The sequence below is a fragment of the Ursus arctos genome, unplaced genomic scaffold (genome assembly GCF_023065955.2).
Source record: "Ursus arctos isolate Adak ecotype North America unplaced genomic scaffold, UrsArc2.0 scaffold_12, whole genome shotgun sequence".
Taxonomy (NCBI): domain Eukaryota; kingdom Metazoa; phylum Chordata; class Mammalia; order Carnivora; family Ursidae; genus Ursus; species Ursus arctos.
This window is the reverse complement of record NW_026622786.1, coordinates 34766467-34786632: the sequence shown is the minus strand read 5'-3', so window position 1 is coordinate 34786632 and position 20166 is coordinate 34766467. Positions and strand designations below refer to the sequence as shown.

General features: G+C 38.1%; 2 protein-coding genes across 4 annotated transcripts in view; one reads left to right on the top strand and one right to left on the bottom strand.

The window, feature by feature from the left end:
- Positions 1 to 7763, bottom strand: part of ODF2L (outer dense fiber of sperm tails 2 like) — a 294695-nt gene extending 286932 nt beyond the window's left edge. The window contains exon 1 of the mRNA XM_057310504.1: positions 7229 to 7763. The gene's annotated coding sequence lies outside the window, so the exon portion shown is untranslated. The remainder of the gene's footprint in view (positions 1 to 7228) is intronic.
- Positions 7764 to 7939: 176 nt separating this feature from the next.
- SH3GLB1 (SH3 domain containing GRB2 like, endophilin B1) overlaps positions 7940 to 20166 on the top strand; it is a 34404-nt gene continuing 22177 nt past the window's right edge. The window contains exons 1-3 of one of the 3 annotated variants that reach the window (XM_026497673.4): positions 8040 to 8354; positions 14413 to 14550; positions 17786 to 17927. In XM_026497673.4, coding sequence (XP_026353458.1) covers positions 14548 to 14550; positions 17786 to 17927 — 145 coding nt within the window. In that variant the 5' untranslated portion in view covers positions 8040 to 8354; positions 14413 to 14547. Of the gene's footprint in view, positions 8355 to 14412; positions 14551 to 17785; positions 17928 to 20166 lie in introns of all 3 variants that reach the window. The other 2 variants (XM_026497672.4, XM_044383676.3) reach the window with 2 other exon arrangements.

Sequence of the window (20166 nt, the reverse complement as noted above, 5' to 3'; positions counted from 1 at the left end):
AGTTAGAATGGCAAAAATAGACAAGGCAAGAAACAACAATTGTTGGAGAGGATGTGGAGAAAGGGGATCCCTCCTACATTGTTGGTGGGAATGCAAGTTGGCACAGCCACTCTGGAAAATAGTGTGGAGGTCCCTTAAAAAGTTAAAAATTGAGCTACCCTATGATCCAGCATTTGCACTCCTGGGTATTTACCCCAAAGATACAGACGTAGTGAAGAGAAGGGCCATATGCACCCTAATGTTCATAGCAGCTTTGTCCACAATAGCTAAATCGTGGAAGGAGCCCAGATGCCCTTCAACAGATGACTGGATTAAGAAGTCATGGTCCATATATACAATGGAATATTACTCAGCCATCAAAAAGAACGATTTCTCAACATTTGCTGCAACATGGACGGCACTGGAGGAGATAATGTTAAGCGAAATAAGTCAAGCAGAGAAAGACAATTATCATATGGTTTCTCTCATCAATGGAACATAAGAACTAGGAAGACCGGTAGGGGAAGAAAGGGATAAAGAAAGGGCGGGTAATCAGAAGGGGAAATGAAGCATGAGAGACTATGGACTCTGAGAAACAAACTGAGGGCCTCAGAGGGGAGGGGGGGTGGGGGAATGGGATAGGCTGGTGATGGGTAGTAAGGAGGGCACGTATTGCATGGTGCACTGGGTGTTATACGCAACTAATGAATCATGGAACTTTACATCAAAAACCAGGGATGTACTGCACGGTGACTAACATAATATAATAAAAAAAATAAAAAAAAAAAAAACTGAAACCATAAAACTCCTAGAAGAAAACATAGGCAGTAAACTCCTTGACATAGATCTTGGTGATGATTTTTTTTTTTTAACCTGACACCAAAAGCATCAAAAGCAAAAATAAACAAGTGGGACTATATCAAACTAAAAAGCTTTTGCATATCAAGGAAAACATTAACAAAATGTAAAGGCAACCTACTGAATGGGAGAAATTATTTGCAAGTCATATGTCTGATAAGGCATTAATATCCAAAATATATAAAGAACTCAAACAATTCAATAGCAAAAAAAAAAAAATCCAATTAAAAAATGGGCAGAAAATCTAAGTAGACATTTTTCCAATGAAAATATTTAGCTGGCCAACACGTACATGAAAAGGTGCTCGACATCATTAATCATCAGGGAAATGCAAATCAAAACCACCACTTCACACCTGTTAGAATGGCTATTTTCAAAAGTCAGGAAATAAGTTTTGGCGAGGATGTGGAGAAAAGAGAACCATTGTGCACTGTTGGTGCAAATGTAAATTGGTACAGCTACTCTGGAAAACAGTATGAAGATTCTCCAAAAATTAAAAAAAGTACTATATGATACAGCAATTCCACTTCTGGGTATTTACCTGAAAAAACTGAAAGCACTAACTCAAAAAGATTTCTGCACCCCCATGTTCCTTCATTACAGTATTATTTACAATAGGCAAGATATGGAAATAACTTAAGAGTCCATCAATGGATGAATGGGTAAAAAAATATGATATGTGGCACATATACACACAGCAGAATATTATTCATCCATAAAGAGAATAAAATCTTGCCATTTGTGACAACATGGATGGACTTAGTATGCTAAGTGAAATAAATCAAACAGAGAAAAACAAGTACCATATGATATCACTTATCTGGGAAATCTAAAACAACAACAACAAACCCAAGTTCACGGAGAGAACTGATTGGTGGTTGCCAGAGGGGACCACAGGGAAGAAATGTGTGAAAGAGGCCAAAAGTTACAAACTTCAAGTTATAAAATAAGTAAGTAATGGGGATGTAATGTACAACATAGTGACTATAGTTAAAAATGCTATATTGCATATTTGAAAGTTGCAAAGAGAATAGATCTTAAAAGTTCTCACAAGAAAAAAAAATTTTTGTAACCGATTCTACATAGTGAATCATTATGTTGTACACTTGAAACTAATATAATGTGGTATGTCAATTATACCTCATTTTTTTTTTTAAAAAAAAGGAAGATGAAGATGGGAAATAATTCTGCTAAAAAATTGTCAGGACTTGATCAATTTTGTGTGAGAAATAAGAGTAAATAATCATAGGGTACTCAGATTTTTAGCTTAGGTGACTTGGTGCATATAATTCAATTTATCATTACAGGAAACCCAAGAAGAAAAACAATTTCTAAGAAAAGCAAACTAGGGGCACCTGGGTGGCTCAGTCTGTTAAGCATTTGCCTTTGGCTCAGGTCATGACCCCAGGGTCCTAGGATCGAGCCCCGTGAGGACCCCTGCTCAGCAGGGGAGCCTGCTTTTCCCTCTCCCTCTGCTATTGCTTGTGGGCTCGCTCTCTCTCTTGCGCTCTGTCTGTCGAATAAATAAAATATTTTTTTAAAAAAGGAAGAAAAACAAACTAAACAGGCTCAGCACCGGAAATATTCAATCTGTAGTTGGACATTTAGATTGGAGAGGAGGGGCCACAAAAGAACTGTATACATCTTGATTTGATTACTTTATTCATTTAACAAATTGAGGATCCACTATGCTGCCGGGAATGTAGACCATAAAACTATAAGAATGAATAAGAAATGGTTGCTGCCCTTGAGGGACTCAATCCAGTAAGAGAAAGGGAATCTGCCTACAAGCATAGGCTAGAGACCAGGGAGCAAGTTTTCAGAGGATGATGGGTTCATTCTCATCCTAGGGCACACATTAGAATCACCTGGAGGAGCTTCTAAACATCCCAATGCCTGTTCCACACTCCGGGGGAAGGGGCTGAGGCATCTGTGGTTGCTTAAACTCTCCAGGTGATAGCAATGTACAGCCAAGATTAAGAGAGCAGTACCTTGACTCAGAAGAGAACACCTGGCATACCTCTTCCTTCGAACCATCTGGCAATAACGATGGGTGTGCAGGGTGGGTGGAAAGGACAAAAGGTGGAAATACGGGAATTTGATGAAGGAGCTCCTGCCAAATAGCTTGATGACATATAGTCCCTCTGGAAGGAAAAAGTATCAAAGGCTGAGAATAAAGGCATATGAGAATAAAGCAAGCATCTTAATGGGAGTGGCAAAGTTTTACAGTAGGGTCTGCAGAGTGTGAAAAGGCGTTCATTAGGAAGAAGTAAAAGCACTTCTAGGCAATTATAAAGGTTCAATGGAAATGGGAAATCATGCATTGGTAGTAGCATCCATCTACAAGGTTGTGCAATTTTCCCTAATAATGCTTGGCAGTTTGACGGCATGAACAGAGAAAACATTCATTTGGGAATGTAGGTTGATGGCTCAGAAGGATAGAGGGAATCTAGAGTGCTAGTAAGAGTTAAAAATTGGTAGAACAGTAATGAGGCATGGGCCTGCACGCTTTGATGATAGTAAGAACACACTAAATGAGCAAAGGAATGAGAGAGATCAAATGAGAGGGAATGTTGGTGAAAATGAGATTTCTGAATCAAAATTTCAATATAGCAGAGTACAAGGTAAGTTACGGCAACAGAATCCTAATTGGTCTTCCTATCTGTCTTTGCCCTTCCCTAGTTCATTATCCACAGTACCCAAAACATGTTCTAAATTAAGTCTAATCATCTCCCTACCCTCAAACTTCAATTTTCCAATGAATTCAAGCAAAAGTCAGCCAGAAGTCTTAATTATCACTTCTATTATCCTGTTAGCTAATACTCTGTTCCTCTCACTGTCCCCCAATCTTTTTAAAAATTTTTTTAAGATTTATTTATTTATTTGAGAGAGAGAGAGAGAGAATACATTCGAGTGGAGGGGGTAGGGGCAGAGGGAGAGAGAATTCCAAGCAAACTCCCTGCTGAGCACGGGGCCCATCACAGGGCAGGGCTTGATCTCCAGACCCTGAGATCATGACCTGAGCCCAAACCGTGAGTCCCATGCTCAAAAAAGTGAGCCACCCAGGCGCCCCTCTAGCCCAATTTTATACAAACTTTTACGGCTATAGTTTTCACATTGTGTTTTACTTTACAAATCTGTTTCCCCCACTAGATTCTGAGTTCCTTGAAAGTTGGAACCAAGTTTTAATCATCTTTTAATCCATATTATCAACAGCCTTCTTTACATATTCAACTCTGGCATTTCTTGTTTACTTACCTTTAACGATGGTTTCTTTGGGGAAATTCTTTTCTTTTCCTTTTCAAATTTTTATTTAAATCCTACTTAGTTAATATATAGTGTAATATTGGTTTCAGAAGAAGAATTTAGTGATTCATCACTTACATATAATACCCAGTGTTCATCGTAACAAGTGCCCTCCTTAATACCCATCATCCATTTAGCCCATTCCCCACTCACCTCCCTCCATCAAACCTCAGTTTGTTCTCCATCATTAAGAGTCTCTTGTGGTTTGCTTCCCTTTCTTTCTTTTTTTTCTTCCCATATGTTCATCTGTTTTGTTTCTTAAATTCCACATATAAGATTCTTAAATTCCACATATAGTATTTGTCTTTCTCTGACTTATTTAGTTTAGCATAATACACTCTAAGCTGCATCCACGTCATTGTAAATGGCCAGATTTCATTCTTTTGAAGGCTGTGTAATATTCCACTGTAGATATATATCACATCTTCTTCATCCATTCATCAGTCGATGGGATATCTGGGCTCTTCACATAGTTTAGTTATTATTGATAATGCTGCTATAAACATCAGGGTGGAGGCACCTGGGTGGCTCAGCTGGTCGGGCGACCGGCTCTTGGTTTCAGCTCAGGTCATAATCTCAGGGTTGTGGGACCGAGCCCCACATCGGGCTCAGTGCTCAGTGTGGAGTCTGCTTGTCCCTCTCCCTCTCTCCCCTCCACTGGCGTGCCATGCTCTCTCACTCTCTCTCTCTCCCCCTCAAATAAATAAATAAATAAATAAATAAATAAATAAATAAATAAAATGTTCCCAAAAATCAGGGTGCATGTACCCCTCCGAATCTGTATTTTTGTGCAGATTTGTACTTACCTAGTAGTGCAATTGCTGGGTCATAGGCTAGTTTTATTTTTAACTTTTTGAGGACCCTCCATACTATTTTCCAGACGGGCTGCACCAGTTTGCATTCCCACCAACAGTACAAGAGGGTGGGGGAAACTCTTTAGGCTACTTGCCCATTTTTGTGGAGGTTTATTTAGTTAAAACTGGATGGATAATATCATCTACAAATACACTTAAGCAGCCACACTGTATTATGTTACCATATGCTGATGCAAATAATTGAAGGAAATTACTAATTTCAACTCTTCCAAGCTGTGAAATTCCCATTCTTCCCTTAGGATACCTTATTTACTATCTGTGACATGTGTCTAAATGATAAATGCAAAGTAAGGACACCAGTGTCAATCCATATTTATGAAAAAATTAATGAAATAATTTTTTCCTATTTGTTAGATAAAATACAAACCAAACTTCTAATATTTTTTCTGTGTTCCAGTGGGTCATATTGCACACCCCAATGAAGTATATATACTTCCACTTTAGATGTCATTGGTCCAGACATGAGGTAATGAACACCTTGTCAGCCATTAGCAAAAAAAAAAAAAAAACAAACAAATTAAAAGGCATATCATACTACCTACAATACCATTTTTATAAAGATTTTGTTTATTTTTTTAAGCTAAAAATTGGGGGGAAGATTTCAGGTATTCAGCACTTCGTATGATCTTAAAAATATTGCTTCCATAATACTTCGTATTGGAGTAAGAAGTTAGTATAGTGGACAGAAAAAGAAAACATTAAAAGGTGATCTAGAACCCTTACAGGAAGACCAAACCTCCAAATTAGAATTCAGGTTACTAGGTACAGGCTGGAAGTAAACATTTAAAAGCACTCTGGATTCCTCATTAGCATTTCATCACACTTATTCAACTTCTGACTTACCAGATTAATTATAAAATCCCACGAGAGCAAGGGTTGTTCTGTTTTGTTGCCTACTATATCCCTAGCCACAAGAATAATACCATGTGGCACACAGATGTCCAAAAAATATTTACTGAATGAATGCAGAAAAGAATGAAGTGGTGTAACTGAAGTCATGATTAAGAAACAAACTGATCAAAGAAAAGTGAACTAAAAAAGTGCTAAACATTGAAATTAAGGAATACCTACAGCAAAGGCATCAGAAGTGCCAGCAGAATAGAATGGACAAGTCCAGGAGGTAGAGGGAAAACCAGGAAATAATAAGGGCCTATAAAGGAGTGTATCATTGGGAAGGCAGTAAGTAGAGTCACTGTGGAAGTCTAAGAAAAAGCCGATGAGTTTATCAAGAAGATAACTGGCAACCTCAAGAATGCTGTTTAGGTGTAGTTATGGCAATAGAAGTCAACTGCATTGAAATGGGCAGGAAACGGATAGTAAGGGAATAGAGGCGATACATGAGTCTTATGAATTTGTCAGTGAAACAGGAGAAACAGCTCTAATGGGCTCAACAGGAAGAAGTGAAATTTTTTTTTCAAGTTAGGAAGATCTACATGTTTGAAGAAGAGGATTCAGAATTTTTTCTATTAACGGTGGACAGAGTTTTGTGATCCTAAGATGGAAGGACATAGATTATGGCAAATATACTTATTGTGAAGACAGATGTCTGGAAAGAGAGAAAGTGCTTTTCCACATAAAAATCTAAAATGGACAATAAATGAAAAACAAGATTCCTGATTACATATTTCTTTTTTTCATATTTCTGGGAAAATAGGTTAAGATGAAAGATACATGGAGTAGTTTTGGTCTTGGGAGACTCGTTCTTTTGGCGTTACCTTAGAAAGAAGTGATTGTTTCTGTCACCACCACAAAATAAATAAATAAATAAATAAATAAATAAATAAATAAACAAACAAACACAAACATTTACACGTATCTGCTGTTCTTTATGTCTTTAGGAACTAATCTTTCAGCCTTTAACAACAGCTACTGCTTCTGTGACTGCTTCAGTAAAACACAAAAGCACAAACATGAGCTCATTTCATTGCCTGCTGGGCCTGCATTTTCCCAGCGCTAATGTAACAAAAGGGCACAGTGACAAAAAATAACATGGAGTGTTTTCTTATTCTTGAAATACTGTCTCTCCCCTCTGTGCTAGCACCTGTTTTAACGTTTTGACTTAATTCAAGCATAGGTTGGTATCCTGAAAGATGCTTAGGAAGTTACTTGAAATCATGGGCTCTTGAACAGATTTCACATCATATTCTCATTTGTTATTAAAATTCCCCAGACTGAATGTTAAGGGTTAAGAGTTATTCTATCCCACTCACCATTTTACACTTCTTTACGTCCTCCACCTGGCACTTTGTGTCCCGTCACCGCACTTTGCACCCAGTAGGCATCCAGTGTTGCTTCCGTGATCCAGGGTGTGCCTGCTGCCTTAAGACAGTCAGAAAGTCCCTGTAGCAGCAAACAGTTAACAGAGCTTCAGGTGGGGGTGGAAATGTCCCCGAAGGTTGTCAAGTAACCTAACTGAGAGCTCCTTGAGGCCAGGGACAGCGTTGTTCAGCATGGTATCTCAGCACATGATTCAGTCCTGGTACAAAGAAGATTCTCAATAATGCTGAATGAACAACAGACTCAGTGGGGACTATAAATTCAACTCCATTCTAACAGCAAACGTTCGCCGAGTGCCACCAGGCGTCCGGGATAAGCGGGGCGCGGGGTGCTACAAGATAACAGGGAGCTGTTGGTTCTAATTTCACAGATAATGTAATTCTATACCACAATTTTCAAGTTGTTTCTTAAAACAAAAAGGGGCATTTGGGTTGTCTCTGCTTTTAGTTTTCAGGAGCTTAAATGCAAACCTACAGCAGCGCTACGACCCCGAGACTCCATTCTCGGGTCTAAAGTGGCTTTCCCTCCCGTGCTGCTAGCCGAGCTTCCGGCGCGCCCTGCGACTGAGCCGCGGCGATCCAGAAGGGGTCGCTGTTCCCGCGATAACCTCTGAAAAGGCTCCACCCCGCGGCCGGCGCCAGCTTCCTCCGTCCGAGACCCCGCCCCACACGGCGGATACCAGTCCGTCAGTGTCCTGCACGCCCACCGCTGCTAGTGTCGACGCTAACGCCCCACTCCCGGCGGAGCAGGCCGTGCGTCTCGGCCGCCGCCGCCTCCCGGGCGCGCGGCCCGCCCCGAGGCGCTCGTTCTCTCCCCCGCCCCACCCTCTCGCTTCCCTTTCACGGAAACGACAGCTGCGGTGGCGGGGCTGGCGCCGCCTCCCTCCACCTACCACGTCTGCCCAAGCCACTCTCGCCCGGCGCCCCAGCCCGGCCGCGGCGCCTCCCCGCTAGGTCAGCCGGCAGCTTCTCCCGGCTGCCGCCCAGGATGAACATCATGGACTTCAACGTGAAGAAGCTGGCGGCCGACGCGGGCACCTTCCTCAGTCGTGCAGTGCAGGTACCGCGGTGGGGCGGGGGCCGGGGTAGGGAATGGGCGGCGGCGCCCGAAAGGGCCAAGGAGTGGCCGCCCGAGGTGGCGTCGCTCTCCGCACCCGGCCTCACTGACTGGCTGGCAGGCCTGCGGCCGGAGGCCTGGCTGATGAGCGCGGCCTGGTGCCCCTCCGGGTCCGGCGGCCGTTTTCTGCCCCCCTCCCGTTCAACCGCCGCTTCCCCGGAAGCGAGGCGGGGTGGGGACCCGGCCGGGAGCTTCCCCCGCCTCTGAAGGACATCTAGAGTTCGGCCCCGCGCCGAGACACAGCACCGCCGGCCTTTCTGGCCCCACGGCGACGGTGCTGGTGTGGCCGCCCTCCCGGGGCGGGCGAGAACCCTGCGAGCCCCGCGCGGTAACAGAGAGACAGACCTTTCTTGCACCACCCCCACCCTTTCCTTTCGTCTCCCTCATTCTCCCCGCGGAGTCCAAGAAGGAAGTTTCCTTTTCCTGCCCCTGAACCCAGAGAGCTGCCAACACAGTTCCTTCCAGCCCTCTCTCTCCCTGAAAGGACGGTCCAGGGCTTAGGCAGTCCGCGGGTGAAATGGAGATCAGCAGTTGGCGTCCGTACTCCACCGAGGCCTCGGGAAGTCTGGAGTTTGGGGGTTCCCACTCATTCTCAAAATGGGAAGCACCGGCAGTAGGACATGTGGGGGGGGGGGAAGACTCGTGTTATGCCTGTTGTCAGAGTTTTGTGTTTCAAATACACTTTAAGGGGGGGAATTTAGCTATCTCGTGGCATTCCCCAAAGAAGTATCAGTCTAGGGAACTTGGACAGTTTTGCGCAGTCATCACCCACATTATACCAACTCAGTTAAATCTATGAACAGATGTAAATTTCACCACAACATGAGTAATAAACAATCTGGTGTTTAAGTTAATGTTATAGGCACAGTAGCAACAACACTCTTTTGTAAAGAGAAAACAAAAGTAGTTTTCTAATATGCATACCAAAATGATACTGAAATGTAAATCAGTTGTCCTGCCTTTACTACTTTACTTGTCTCCTTTATCCCAATTTTATTGGTATAGTTGATCTTACATTGCTCTGCTCTTTGCAAAGGAGTGGTGGAACTAGAACAAGGTAATAGCTGCCTGTATTGTGAAAAAACTGTCAAACGTTTGCAAGGCATTTGACAGATTACCTATTATCCTTTCTGTAATTTTGCCGGATAGATGTTATTAACTCCTTTTATATATGAGGAAATAGCCTTAGAGAGGTTAAGAAACTTGATTAACTTGCATGACTAGTAAATAGCCAAGTGCTGTCTGATCTACTACTCATTGCAAGCGGCTTCTCTCTTCCAGTGCAGGCTTTGCAGGTACAGAATAATAGAATGTTACAGGTTAGAGAGACCTTAAAGATCATCTAGTACTACAATCTGAGCATTTCAGTAACACTTAAGCAGATAGCACTTAAGGCATGGGAAATTCCTTCTAGGTCTTGATTTCTCAGTTCCAAAATCTGCATAGTGAGTAATAAGCTAGCTGCCTTAACCCTCATCTCCCCATTCTCCATGAAAATACAATCTATATTGTAAAGACATTGAACTATATGGTTAAAATAATTTGTTGATTTAAATTAACCTACTTTTAGTAGTTCAAAGACGTGGAGCAAGAAGAATGAGTGGTTGAAGGTCAGAAATGAATTTGATTTATGAGAATGTTAACTGAAAAGAGGCCTTTGGTGTTTGTTTTATTGCTGATTCCCAATGATTTTTTTTTGCTGAGTGGAAATTCAACATTATAATGACACTTTTAAAGACAGGTATGTTTTCAGGTGCATAATCCACAGTGCTTAAATAGGACAGACTCATGTACTAGAATTTGATTTAAATTGTCGATAGACTTGATATAAAAAATCTAGCAAAGCTCTCAAAAGATGTACTTCCTAGATGAATTTTAATTATTTGTTTCAGATTCTTTAGTTTTTAAAGTCCTAGTCTGTTGAGTTGTCAAATAGTTTTCAGTATTAAATATTTTCATGCCTACTCTGTGTCTGCCTTACACTGTTTTGGACACTGGTGATACAGCAGTGAATAAAATTAACAAAACCTCTGCCCTCCTGGAGTTTATAATCTAGCAGTAAATACATCAGGTGATGGAGAAAAAGGCCGGGGAGGGGGGGGAGCAGCTTTTGCCGTGTTGTATAGACATTAAGGATCATGGCAAGCCTTTCCAATAGGATCAAATTCCAAGAGACCTCAGGGAAGTGACAGTTCCAGTTTTTTGGAAGAAAAGCAATTTAGGCAGAAGGAAAAAAGACTCAGAGGTTCTGGGGTACTAGGGACATCAGTTACGGAACTGTAGCCATAGGATAGGCAAAAAGTTGATATAACTTAGGTGAGAGTGATAGCAGGGAAGGTTCAGAATCTATTCATTATTGCTTCCCAGATTGGCTCAAGGGTAGGGAAGGAAAGATGAGTTAAGGAAGACTATAAGGTTGTGGCTTGAGCCATTTACTGAGAAGGTAAAAATTTCAGGAGGAACAGACTCCTTCAACATGCCCTTTTATTATTAAGTCTGTATCTGTTAGAAATAGATTCTGAAATATTTATGTATAAACTATATCATGTCTGAGGATTGCTTTAAAATATTCCAGAGGAGATAAAAGGAGAGTAGTTGAAACATTGACAGAATGTTGACTGTTACAAAGTTGAGTTTCAGTATAATGTTTGACATTTAGCATAGTACTTTTTTTTTATTATGTAAGGGAAAAAAATTAATTCCAAAATGTAACACGTGAAATTTGGAATGTTGTGTTGTAATTTTCAACAAAAACACTGCTTTGTCATTTTAGTATTTAGTCAATAACTGAATTCCCAGTCTAAATTGTGTTGACATCAGTGCAGTATCAAGTGCCAAGTTTCATGCTAAGAATAGGGTAAGAGCTATGCCAGTTACTCATTATAAGCAATAAGAACAGTAGGAATGGAATTCAGCTTTCACATTTCTAAATAATAATTTGTATTCAAATCAAATTATACCTTAAGGAATAAGCCATTCTTTGGGTGACCAACTGCCATATCTTTTTTCATTAAAAATTTTTTTTTAATTTTTATTTAAAAATTTTTGGGTTAAGTAAACATTCCCTGTCTTAGAAAAACTATTAAACATACAAATGGGTTTCATCACTTTACTCTCATAAAATCTGTTTATATGCCTTGCAACTTTGAAAGAACGTTGAGGTAAAAATGTATAATCAATAGGAATATTCATTCCTTAACAGTCTGTTTGGGTGCTTTTGTTATTCTTAACTCCCTCAAAATAATAGAATACAAAAGCATCAGATAATTTGTCCTCCATAAATTGTTACTTTATTAATGTCTTAAAAGCCATTTATTCTTAGTATCTGTCTTTTTGGTCCAGACTCCTTAGTTGAGCATTACATACTCCTTTCCAGCCTTGTCATTTCTCTCGCTCATATATAAATACTGTATTCCTATCAGATTATTTTTTAATTTCCAAAATACCTTGTACTTTTTCAGCTCTAGACTTTTTGTTCATACAGTTAAACTCATCATGAATGCCCTCCACCCCCTCCCTCTTTGTGTAGTCTTTCCTTCCCTCAAGATAAAACTTAAAGTCCATCTCAGACCACAAGAGCTTGATGTGTACTCCTGTGTCATTTTGCAAGTCTGTACAATCACGTGACATTTTTCTTCTAATGAACTGTTATGTAAGGTCCCTTGGAGCTATAAAATTCTGTTACTCTGTCGCTTTCACATCTTTATTAAGTTTGTATGTCCTGAGAAATTAACTCTGTTTCTTATTCCCCTTCAGTATCCAACATTGTTCTTTTAAATTTTTTATATCATTTTAACCAGGCAGGGTATCCATATGCAAAGTTTACTCCTCAAATCATTTAGCATGTTAAGTAATTTTGTTATTTTTATTAGTATTTTTCTAACATATCTGCTGAACCTGAAGTTTACTAATGCCAGTCTAAAATATTAAACTGTTTAATTCAACCTGTGTTTATTGAGTTCCTCCTAGGTGCTTGGCTCTGCAGTGTGAAGATGAATGAGACCTAGTTACTGCCTTCAAAGACTTAGTCTAACCCCAATTTGTCATAATTATTTTTTCTTTGTAGTAAATATCCATTTTGTGAAGTATTGTTCTGTTACTTCATTTGATTAATGTTTCAAGTGAACACATTTTTACTTTAGAATTGATATTGAAGTAAAACTTTGCTCACCGTCTCTAAAATAAGACCATATGCTTTCCAAAAAAAAAAAATTTCACTTTAATTACTTAGGTTCATTTTAATTTTCTAACATTTCCTTTGAACTGACTACTGAAGTTATACTACGAACTTCATGAATGTCAGCTATTTTCTAAAAGGAAAAAGTCTTTAAAATTTAGTTGCCAGCTTGGCTTTCATCCCTGATTTAATTGAGCAAACAGTGGTGTGTCTAACCTGGAGAGGTCAAGATGAATATGATGCTGCCCTCAACTAACTCCTGTTAGATCCTCTCTGGATGGAATTCCAACTTGGCCAAACATTGGTCCAAGCCCTTTTGAGATCCTGTTTCCTTTATGGAATTTTTAAACTGTAACAACTTCACAAGGTTTCTCAAATTCTAATAAATAAAACACATCACATTCAGAGTCCATACATTTTCTCATTATGTAAAAACTTTGCATATTTACTGTTACCCAAAACTTCGTATCCTTGGTATTATTGGTGTTAATTTAGTAAACTACTAGATAGAAGATGGTTTTTTAACCTGATGTTAAAATAATCACCTGTGCGCTTAGAACAGTAACTCTGTCTTAGTTGCACTTCAAATTACCTGAGGAACCTTTACAGGCTGTCTCCAGTCTGGTTAAAGTAGAATCCTTGGGATTGGATTTGGCATCAGTGTTTTGGAAAGCTCCCCCAGGTAATTCCAAGGAGCAGCCAAAATTGAGAATAAGTTAAGAAGGATCTACTTTACAGTTTACTAATACATCATAATCAGAATTTGTGTTATACGTTTTTCCCCCAAGAAGTTTAGCTAACTTTTAAAATATTACTTCACCCAAAGAATCGATGATGAGAGTTCATATTATATAGATGTCTTTCATCACAAAGCCTTTTTACTTGTCCTTTTTGTGGTAAAGCATGGTATAGAATCCAGGCTCCATGTTTCATACTGTAGGCTATATGCCTATCCTGTAATAAAGAAAGGATCACAGTGCCTGACATAATGTGGATGACTCAAAGACAGTCCTTTCCTTAAGGCAATGTTTAGAGAAAATATAGAGAGGGGATTAAGCTTTCTGTTCTCGTGTCATTTTACTGTATTACTAATGAAATAATTATGAAAGAACTGTACATCAAGTTATGTCTTGGAGAACATTGGATTTAGATTTCTGTGACATTCTGAGTTTCATTGTAGGTTGTTTTCACAAAGGTTTTTATTAAAACTAAACATTCATTAAAATGCTTAAAATCAACTATAGTTTTTTAACAGCTGGTAGGAGACTACAAACAGTAATAATGATTTTGGACTTAAATATGTTGAAAGCTAAAACTTTTAAGAGTAAAATTTTAAATTTTTGGTATTTAGAGAAAGGATTTTTTTTTTAGAGAAAGAAAAGGTCTTTTGTCTTGCTCAGAAATGTACCATTATTATAATTTTGTTTCTTAAGATCATAAAATCCTTGATGGCAAGAACCATGTTGTGTGCTGATTATACGTCTCACATACAATAGAAGAAAATACATACCCCATTATTTTGATTAACAATTTAAACCTAAATTTAGTTGATATAACTCATCATTTTCTATAGTAGATGCTTTCTTAAAGTGTATTAGAGAAAAATGTGTGTTTTAAATATGATACTATATTGTTAACTTAATATGTCATACCTTCTGATTAATAATGGAAAGAAATCCTTAAACCCCCATAATAAAATCTTGGGAGATACTGTGTCTTTTATAATTATGTATTTAATAAAATTTAAATGTATAATTTCAACTTAAATATATGATAACATTAGCAGTGTTTTTCTGTATCCCTGCCTTTTTTTGTTCATTCCAGATAGGATTAAAGTTACCCTTAATTTGATGATTATTGAATACATGTAGGAAGCCGAGGTGAGCTATAAGATCCAGCTGACCAGAGTGCTGTGAACAAAGACACAGGGGCAAGGAAGAACTGAAATATATTTGTATAATGGTAATAGAAAATATTAATTTCTTGAAATCAGCAAGTATTTACTGGAAGTCTTATAGTGTAATGAGACTGTGATTGAATAAACACATGTGAGATTGAAACACGACACTGACACCTTAGGCAAAATGTTCATCAATAAAGTTTTGATTCTTACCTATATATTATAAAGGGATTTTTATGGTGTATTTGATATAAAATGCACAGCTTAGTATATAGCATTTTCTAAATTATACTAAGCCCTCACACTTAAAAATACAGAAGTTTAAAAAAAAAGTTCTTATAAATGATCTTATTGAGAAAAGAAAACGTTAAAAACAAAAGATAAAACAAGATCATATATAACATACTGGAATTCAAAGCACAGAGTTGGGTAGAGTAAAATAATAGCAACTGTTTTTACTCTCAGACAGTGCAGGTAAATATCAGACTTTATTACTGGTACTTAATGCACTGCTCACATGGGCTTTCTACAGAACTGCTGTTCTCTAAACTGATTTCTATAATCAGATTTATCTCACTCTAACTTAAGCATTCCTTATATTTTGGGGTTTTATTTTTTACCCTTCTGAACTAAAATACTAAAAACCTCCTTACTGTGTTGATAGGTTTACTTTATTTCTTGCTCAGACTCATACAAAAATGACTTGTTGCAAATACTGAGCTTTGCGCTGTTATACTTCACACTGTCTTTTCACTAAAAAGCAAAGTATTTAATGAAAGATACTGTAAGGTAGTAAAATGAGAATCATAAAGAAAATATTAATTAAGCAAACGGGACTTCTGACGTGAAGTTTGAAATATTTTATTTTCCAAATAATTAACTTTCTAGTTGTTGGTTCTCTGAAATATAGGGAGAAAACTTGCCCCGAAACCTAACCTGTGTTAGATAAACTTACTGATAAACTACGGTTTATAAATTGCATTTATAAACATTTTTAAGTAATTTCTAGACTGTACCTGTAATTCCAGTGTTTCTAAAATATCTGTTAGTTAAAGTTTAACATGATTTTATGTACTGAAGAAAATAGGCCTGGAAGTTTATATTGTTTAGATAGTAGTTAGGCATATACCCTTCCCTTAGAATCCCTCATTTCTTATCGTTCACTCTCAGGTCAACCGTTATCTGCTCAGAGAAACTGTTTCTCTAACCACTCACATCTCACGCTCACACTCCTCTTTCCCCCTTCCGGGCCCAGGTTGCATATCCCTCTCCCCTTGAAGCCTTCCCTGATTCTTCTGTTTCCCCCTCTCCCTGCAGATTGAATTCTTCCTTCCTCTATACTCAAATTCATTAATTCATCCAGTTAATTGTTCAGTCACTCACTCAAGAAATAATAGAACCACCTATATCAGTCCTGCATCCACTGTCTTTTTATCTTTGTATCCCTATTATCAAATTATTGTTGGTTGTCTGCCCCATTAAAATGGAAGCTTCCTAAGAGCAGAAACCTGTCTGTTTTTTCTGACTGCTGAAACCCTTGTGCTTAGAATAGTGCCTGGCACATATGAAGGTGCTTAATAAATATTTGTTAAAGGAATGAATCGAATAAACAAATATGTATGCTTTCTTATTAAGGTGCTAAGTTCAGAATTTTTCTCTACTGGTAGATCGTCCTTTATAGGTGATGTTCACCTGGGTATATTCCCCCTTTTCTTTCCCTTCTATTGGTTGCTTTCTCTGAAAGAGAATCTATTTAACCATTAGACTTCGAACATGTGAAATTCTAATCTATCCCTCTTTAGAAGGTCTATAGCCTTAAATCTTCAGGGATCTATTCTCTCCTACAAGTGAAATTGCAGTAGTTACCCAACTGACCTTGGCATCGGGGTTTTGATCTTCTGCCCAATGCATCTCCTATTCCTATCCTCAGTTACAGTACACTGCAAGATTGTGGGCTTAGGCAATAGTTTTGGAAGTGCTATTCTCCATTCAACCCACTGGGTGAGGGCTTGGCTACAGGCCAGTCTCAAAAAGACCTAAGGCTTTACAAAAGCTATTGAGGTGTTTATTTCTAGACCCTGAACAAGACCCTCAATGGGGGGTTTTAACCAGACTCTTAAGAATAACATTCTAGAGGACTTTTTAGCTGAAAATATTAACTCATAATCAGTAGAAAGTGTTAAACCAATAAGAAGGATGCTAAAAGAAACAGGTAATAAAACTCGGAAAAATAGAGCAGCAGAAGATATTTTAAGAAATGAAAAGGGAGGAAAAAGCAAAGTAAACATTATATTCTGTTAGCCAGAAATGAGTCATGACTAATGAGTACAGAATTAGTGCAGGTCATATGCCTCTGTTACAATGGGAGAAAGCCACATATTCTAGAGGAAAAATGTACATGATAAACAGCCTGAGTCATCACTTCTAGTATTTAATTAAAAGTCTTCAAAATTCTCCATAAAATCTACATGGAAATCTTTTTACCTCTTTGTTCTTGTATGGGCAATGCTGCCTTTCCTCAAAAACCAACACACTCAAGGTAATAAAAATTGATATGCTGAGTATATCTAACTACATATTATGATCTTTAAAAAATTCTCCTCCATAGTAGGAATAGTATATGTTCCAGAAGTTAGTCTGTAAATCAATTGTTGGAACATATCCTGAAGAAACAACTTAAATGATAGTTTCCCAGAACATCCTCTAAAAGACTATCTAACTAGGTGTGATTAAAGTGCCATTAATACAAAGCCACATTAAATATAAGCAGCCCTTTTTAAATTCAAAATAATAATTACCAGGCACTGAACAAAGTGATTTACATTCATACTCTTACTTAATTCTCAAAGCACTGTATGTTATATATTGTCTCTTTTTAATGATAGAGGATACCTAAGAAGAAAAAATTCAAAAGCCTGTTCAGGTCACAAAATTAGCAGTGCATTCAGGATTTGAATTCAGCACCAACTGACTCAAAGTTCTTACTCCTTACCACTATACTATCCTACCTTCATATGTAAGAAATATTTATATATTTTATATACCAGGAAGTATATAGATTTTCTATAGAGTTCACCCCATCCATTTTAGCAGAACTAAAGATAAAACCTTAAGAGAAGGTCAGCATAAGTGCCACAAAAGAGGTATGGGTAAATTTCCATAGGGCCAAAACATTCAGTTCAATGGTTTACAATTATTTGCATGTTCTGGATTGTCTGAGTTTGAGTTTTTATTTATTGATATAGGTTCCTAAAATGTATTTGAGGTATATTTAATTTTTTTTATAATTAATAATAGTTCACGGAAGAAAAGCTTGGCCAAGCAGAGAAGACAGAATTGGATGCTCACTTAGAGAACCTTCTTAGCAAAGCTGAATGTACCAAAATATGGACAGAAAAAATAATGAAACAAACTGAAGTGTTATTGCAACCAAATCCAAGTAAGAAACTTTTTACCTTTATTTACATTATTGACTAATCTGATTAAAAGAACCATTAGTAGGTATTTTTGATGTTAAAAAAAAGGTTTTGATGGCTATTGGAAAACAGTTTTCGGTTTGTGGCTTTCAGGTGTATGGTGTGTGTGTGTGTGTGTGTGTGTGTGTGTGTGTGTGCTTTTGGTGAGGAAGAGGGTGATAAACACCTCTTTGTGTACCCTTTAAAAAAATTGACTAATTGTGTTTTCCTTGCCTTCGTAGAATCCTTTTGAAAATTTCAGGGTGTGAAGTTTGTTTTTGAGAGAAAGAAAACATACAAGTGCCCGCCCCTCCCCCACTTCTTGAGGGAGTGGGAGAGAGAAAATCCTAAGCTCAGTGTGGAGCCCAGCGTGGGGCTTGATCTCACAAAACTGAGATCATGACCTGAGCCAAAGTCAAGAGTCAGCACTTAATTGACTGAGCCACCCAGGCACCCCAGGAGTGGCTTTTAATTTTAAGAGTTAGGAAAGGCTGAAAATAAATTAATCTTCCTTTTCATACGGGGGAGAATTGTCCCTAAATAAGGGAAAATTATATGGAAACTTACATAGTTACCAATTATTTATGTTTATGTTAAGTTTTATATTTTTACATAAATTATTCCATTTGAAAAACTGCAAGGTTTTTCAGATTACTCATCTCAATAATTTATCAAATAAGGTACACAATTGTTTATTAATTGCAAATCACAAGTTAGCATTTTATACAGTGTAGAATAGCTAATTAGAAGTGGAAATTGGGGGGGGCGCCTGGGTGGCACAGCGGTTAAGTGTCTGCCTTCGGCTCAGGGCGTGATCCCGGCGTTGTGGGATCGGGCCCCACATCAGGCTCCTCTGCTATGAGCCTGCTTCTTCCTCTCCCACTCTCTCTGCTTGTGTTCCCTCTCTCGCTGGCTGTCTCTATCTCTGTCAAATAAAGAAATAAAATCTTAAAAAAAAAAAAAAAAAAAGAAGTGGAAATTGGGGGCGCCTGGGTGGCACAGCGGTTAAGCGTCTGCCTTCGGCTCAGGGCGTGATCCCAGCGTTATGGGATCGAGCCCCACATCAGGCTCCTCCGCTATGAGCCTGCTTCTTCCTCTCCCACTCCCCCTGCTTGTGTTCCCTCTCTTGCTGGCTGTCTCTATCTCTGTCAAATAAATAAATAAAATCTTTAAAAAAAAAAAAAAGTGGAAATTGAACTAGAACCTGGTGCATCAACACCTAGTCTTTTCACTCTGAGCTTTACACATCAAAACTGAAGAACAAATGCTTTCTTTCCGGTTTTCCCCCATGTTGTGACCATGTTGTGAAATGCAATAAGCTCACTTATAGATACGAACTTAAGTTCCAAGCTTTAAACTTTGTGTTCCAAGCTTTAAACCATTCTGTGAACCTGAAGCACTATACAAAACATTAGTAATTCTGTACCATTTGAATTAAATCATGGTAACCATTTGAAGTATACCTTTTACACTTTGAGGCCTGTTGTCTTTGGGCACCATGTGATATATCTTACTCATTTAAGGCTTCTTAAATTATATACCAGGGCACCTTGAAAAAGTAGTAGACATTTTTCCTTATATTCCTTGCTCTATCCACAGTTCTTCACATAAGTAGCCTGTTTTACATGTTTTTCTGAATAGCAGACAAACTCATACACAACTGGTAAAAAGGGGAATTTCATTAGTGTGAAGTTATAATGGCTTATATAATACAGTTTTACATTAGTATTTTAAGTCTAAAGTAGTAAACAAAATTGGATTTTTTATTTGTGCTCTGATTATAAAGTTATGTAGATTATGAGTGGTCAGGCCCAAACCTCTTTTCCCTGTAAGCCCTGTAATTTTTAGGGTATGATTTTCCAGAACCTAAGGTTTTTCAAAAATATATATTGCATTATAGCAGTATTGCCCACATATTCTTATAAGATTTTATTATGGTCTATTGATGCCCTATTGAAATAAACATTTACTTAAAGTATGCCAAATGTTTTATTAACTGAACGAAGTCAACATAGTATTCAACTTTAAACTTTTGACCAAATATGGTAGAAATGCACCAAAGCTAAGAATCACTCTCATAGTCAGGAAATGAAATTCTGAAATGTAGTTAGTATCTTTTAAATGGTTATGTTTTGAACTGACTCATTTTGGTTTGAACTAATTTAAAGGTTTTAAAAGTCCTACTTAAAAACTTCTGATGCTGCTCCAGAGCCTACCACAAAA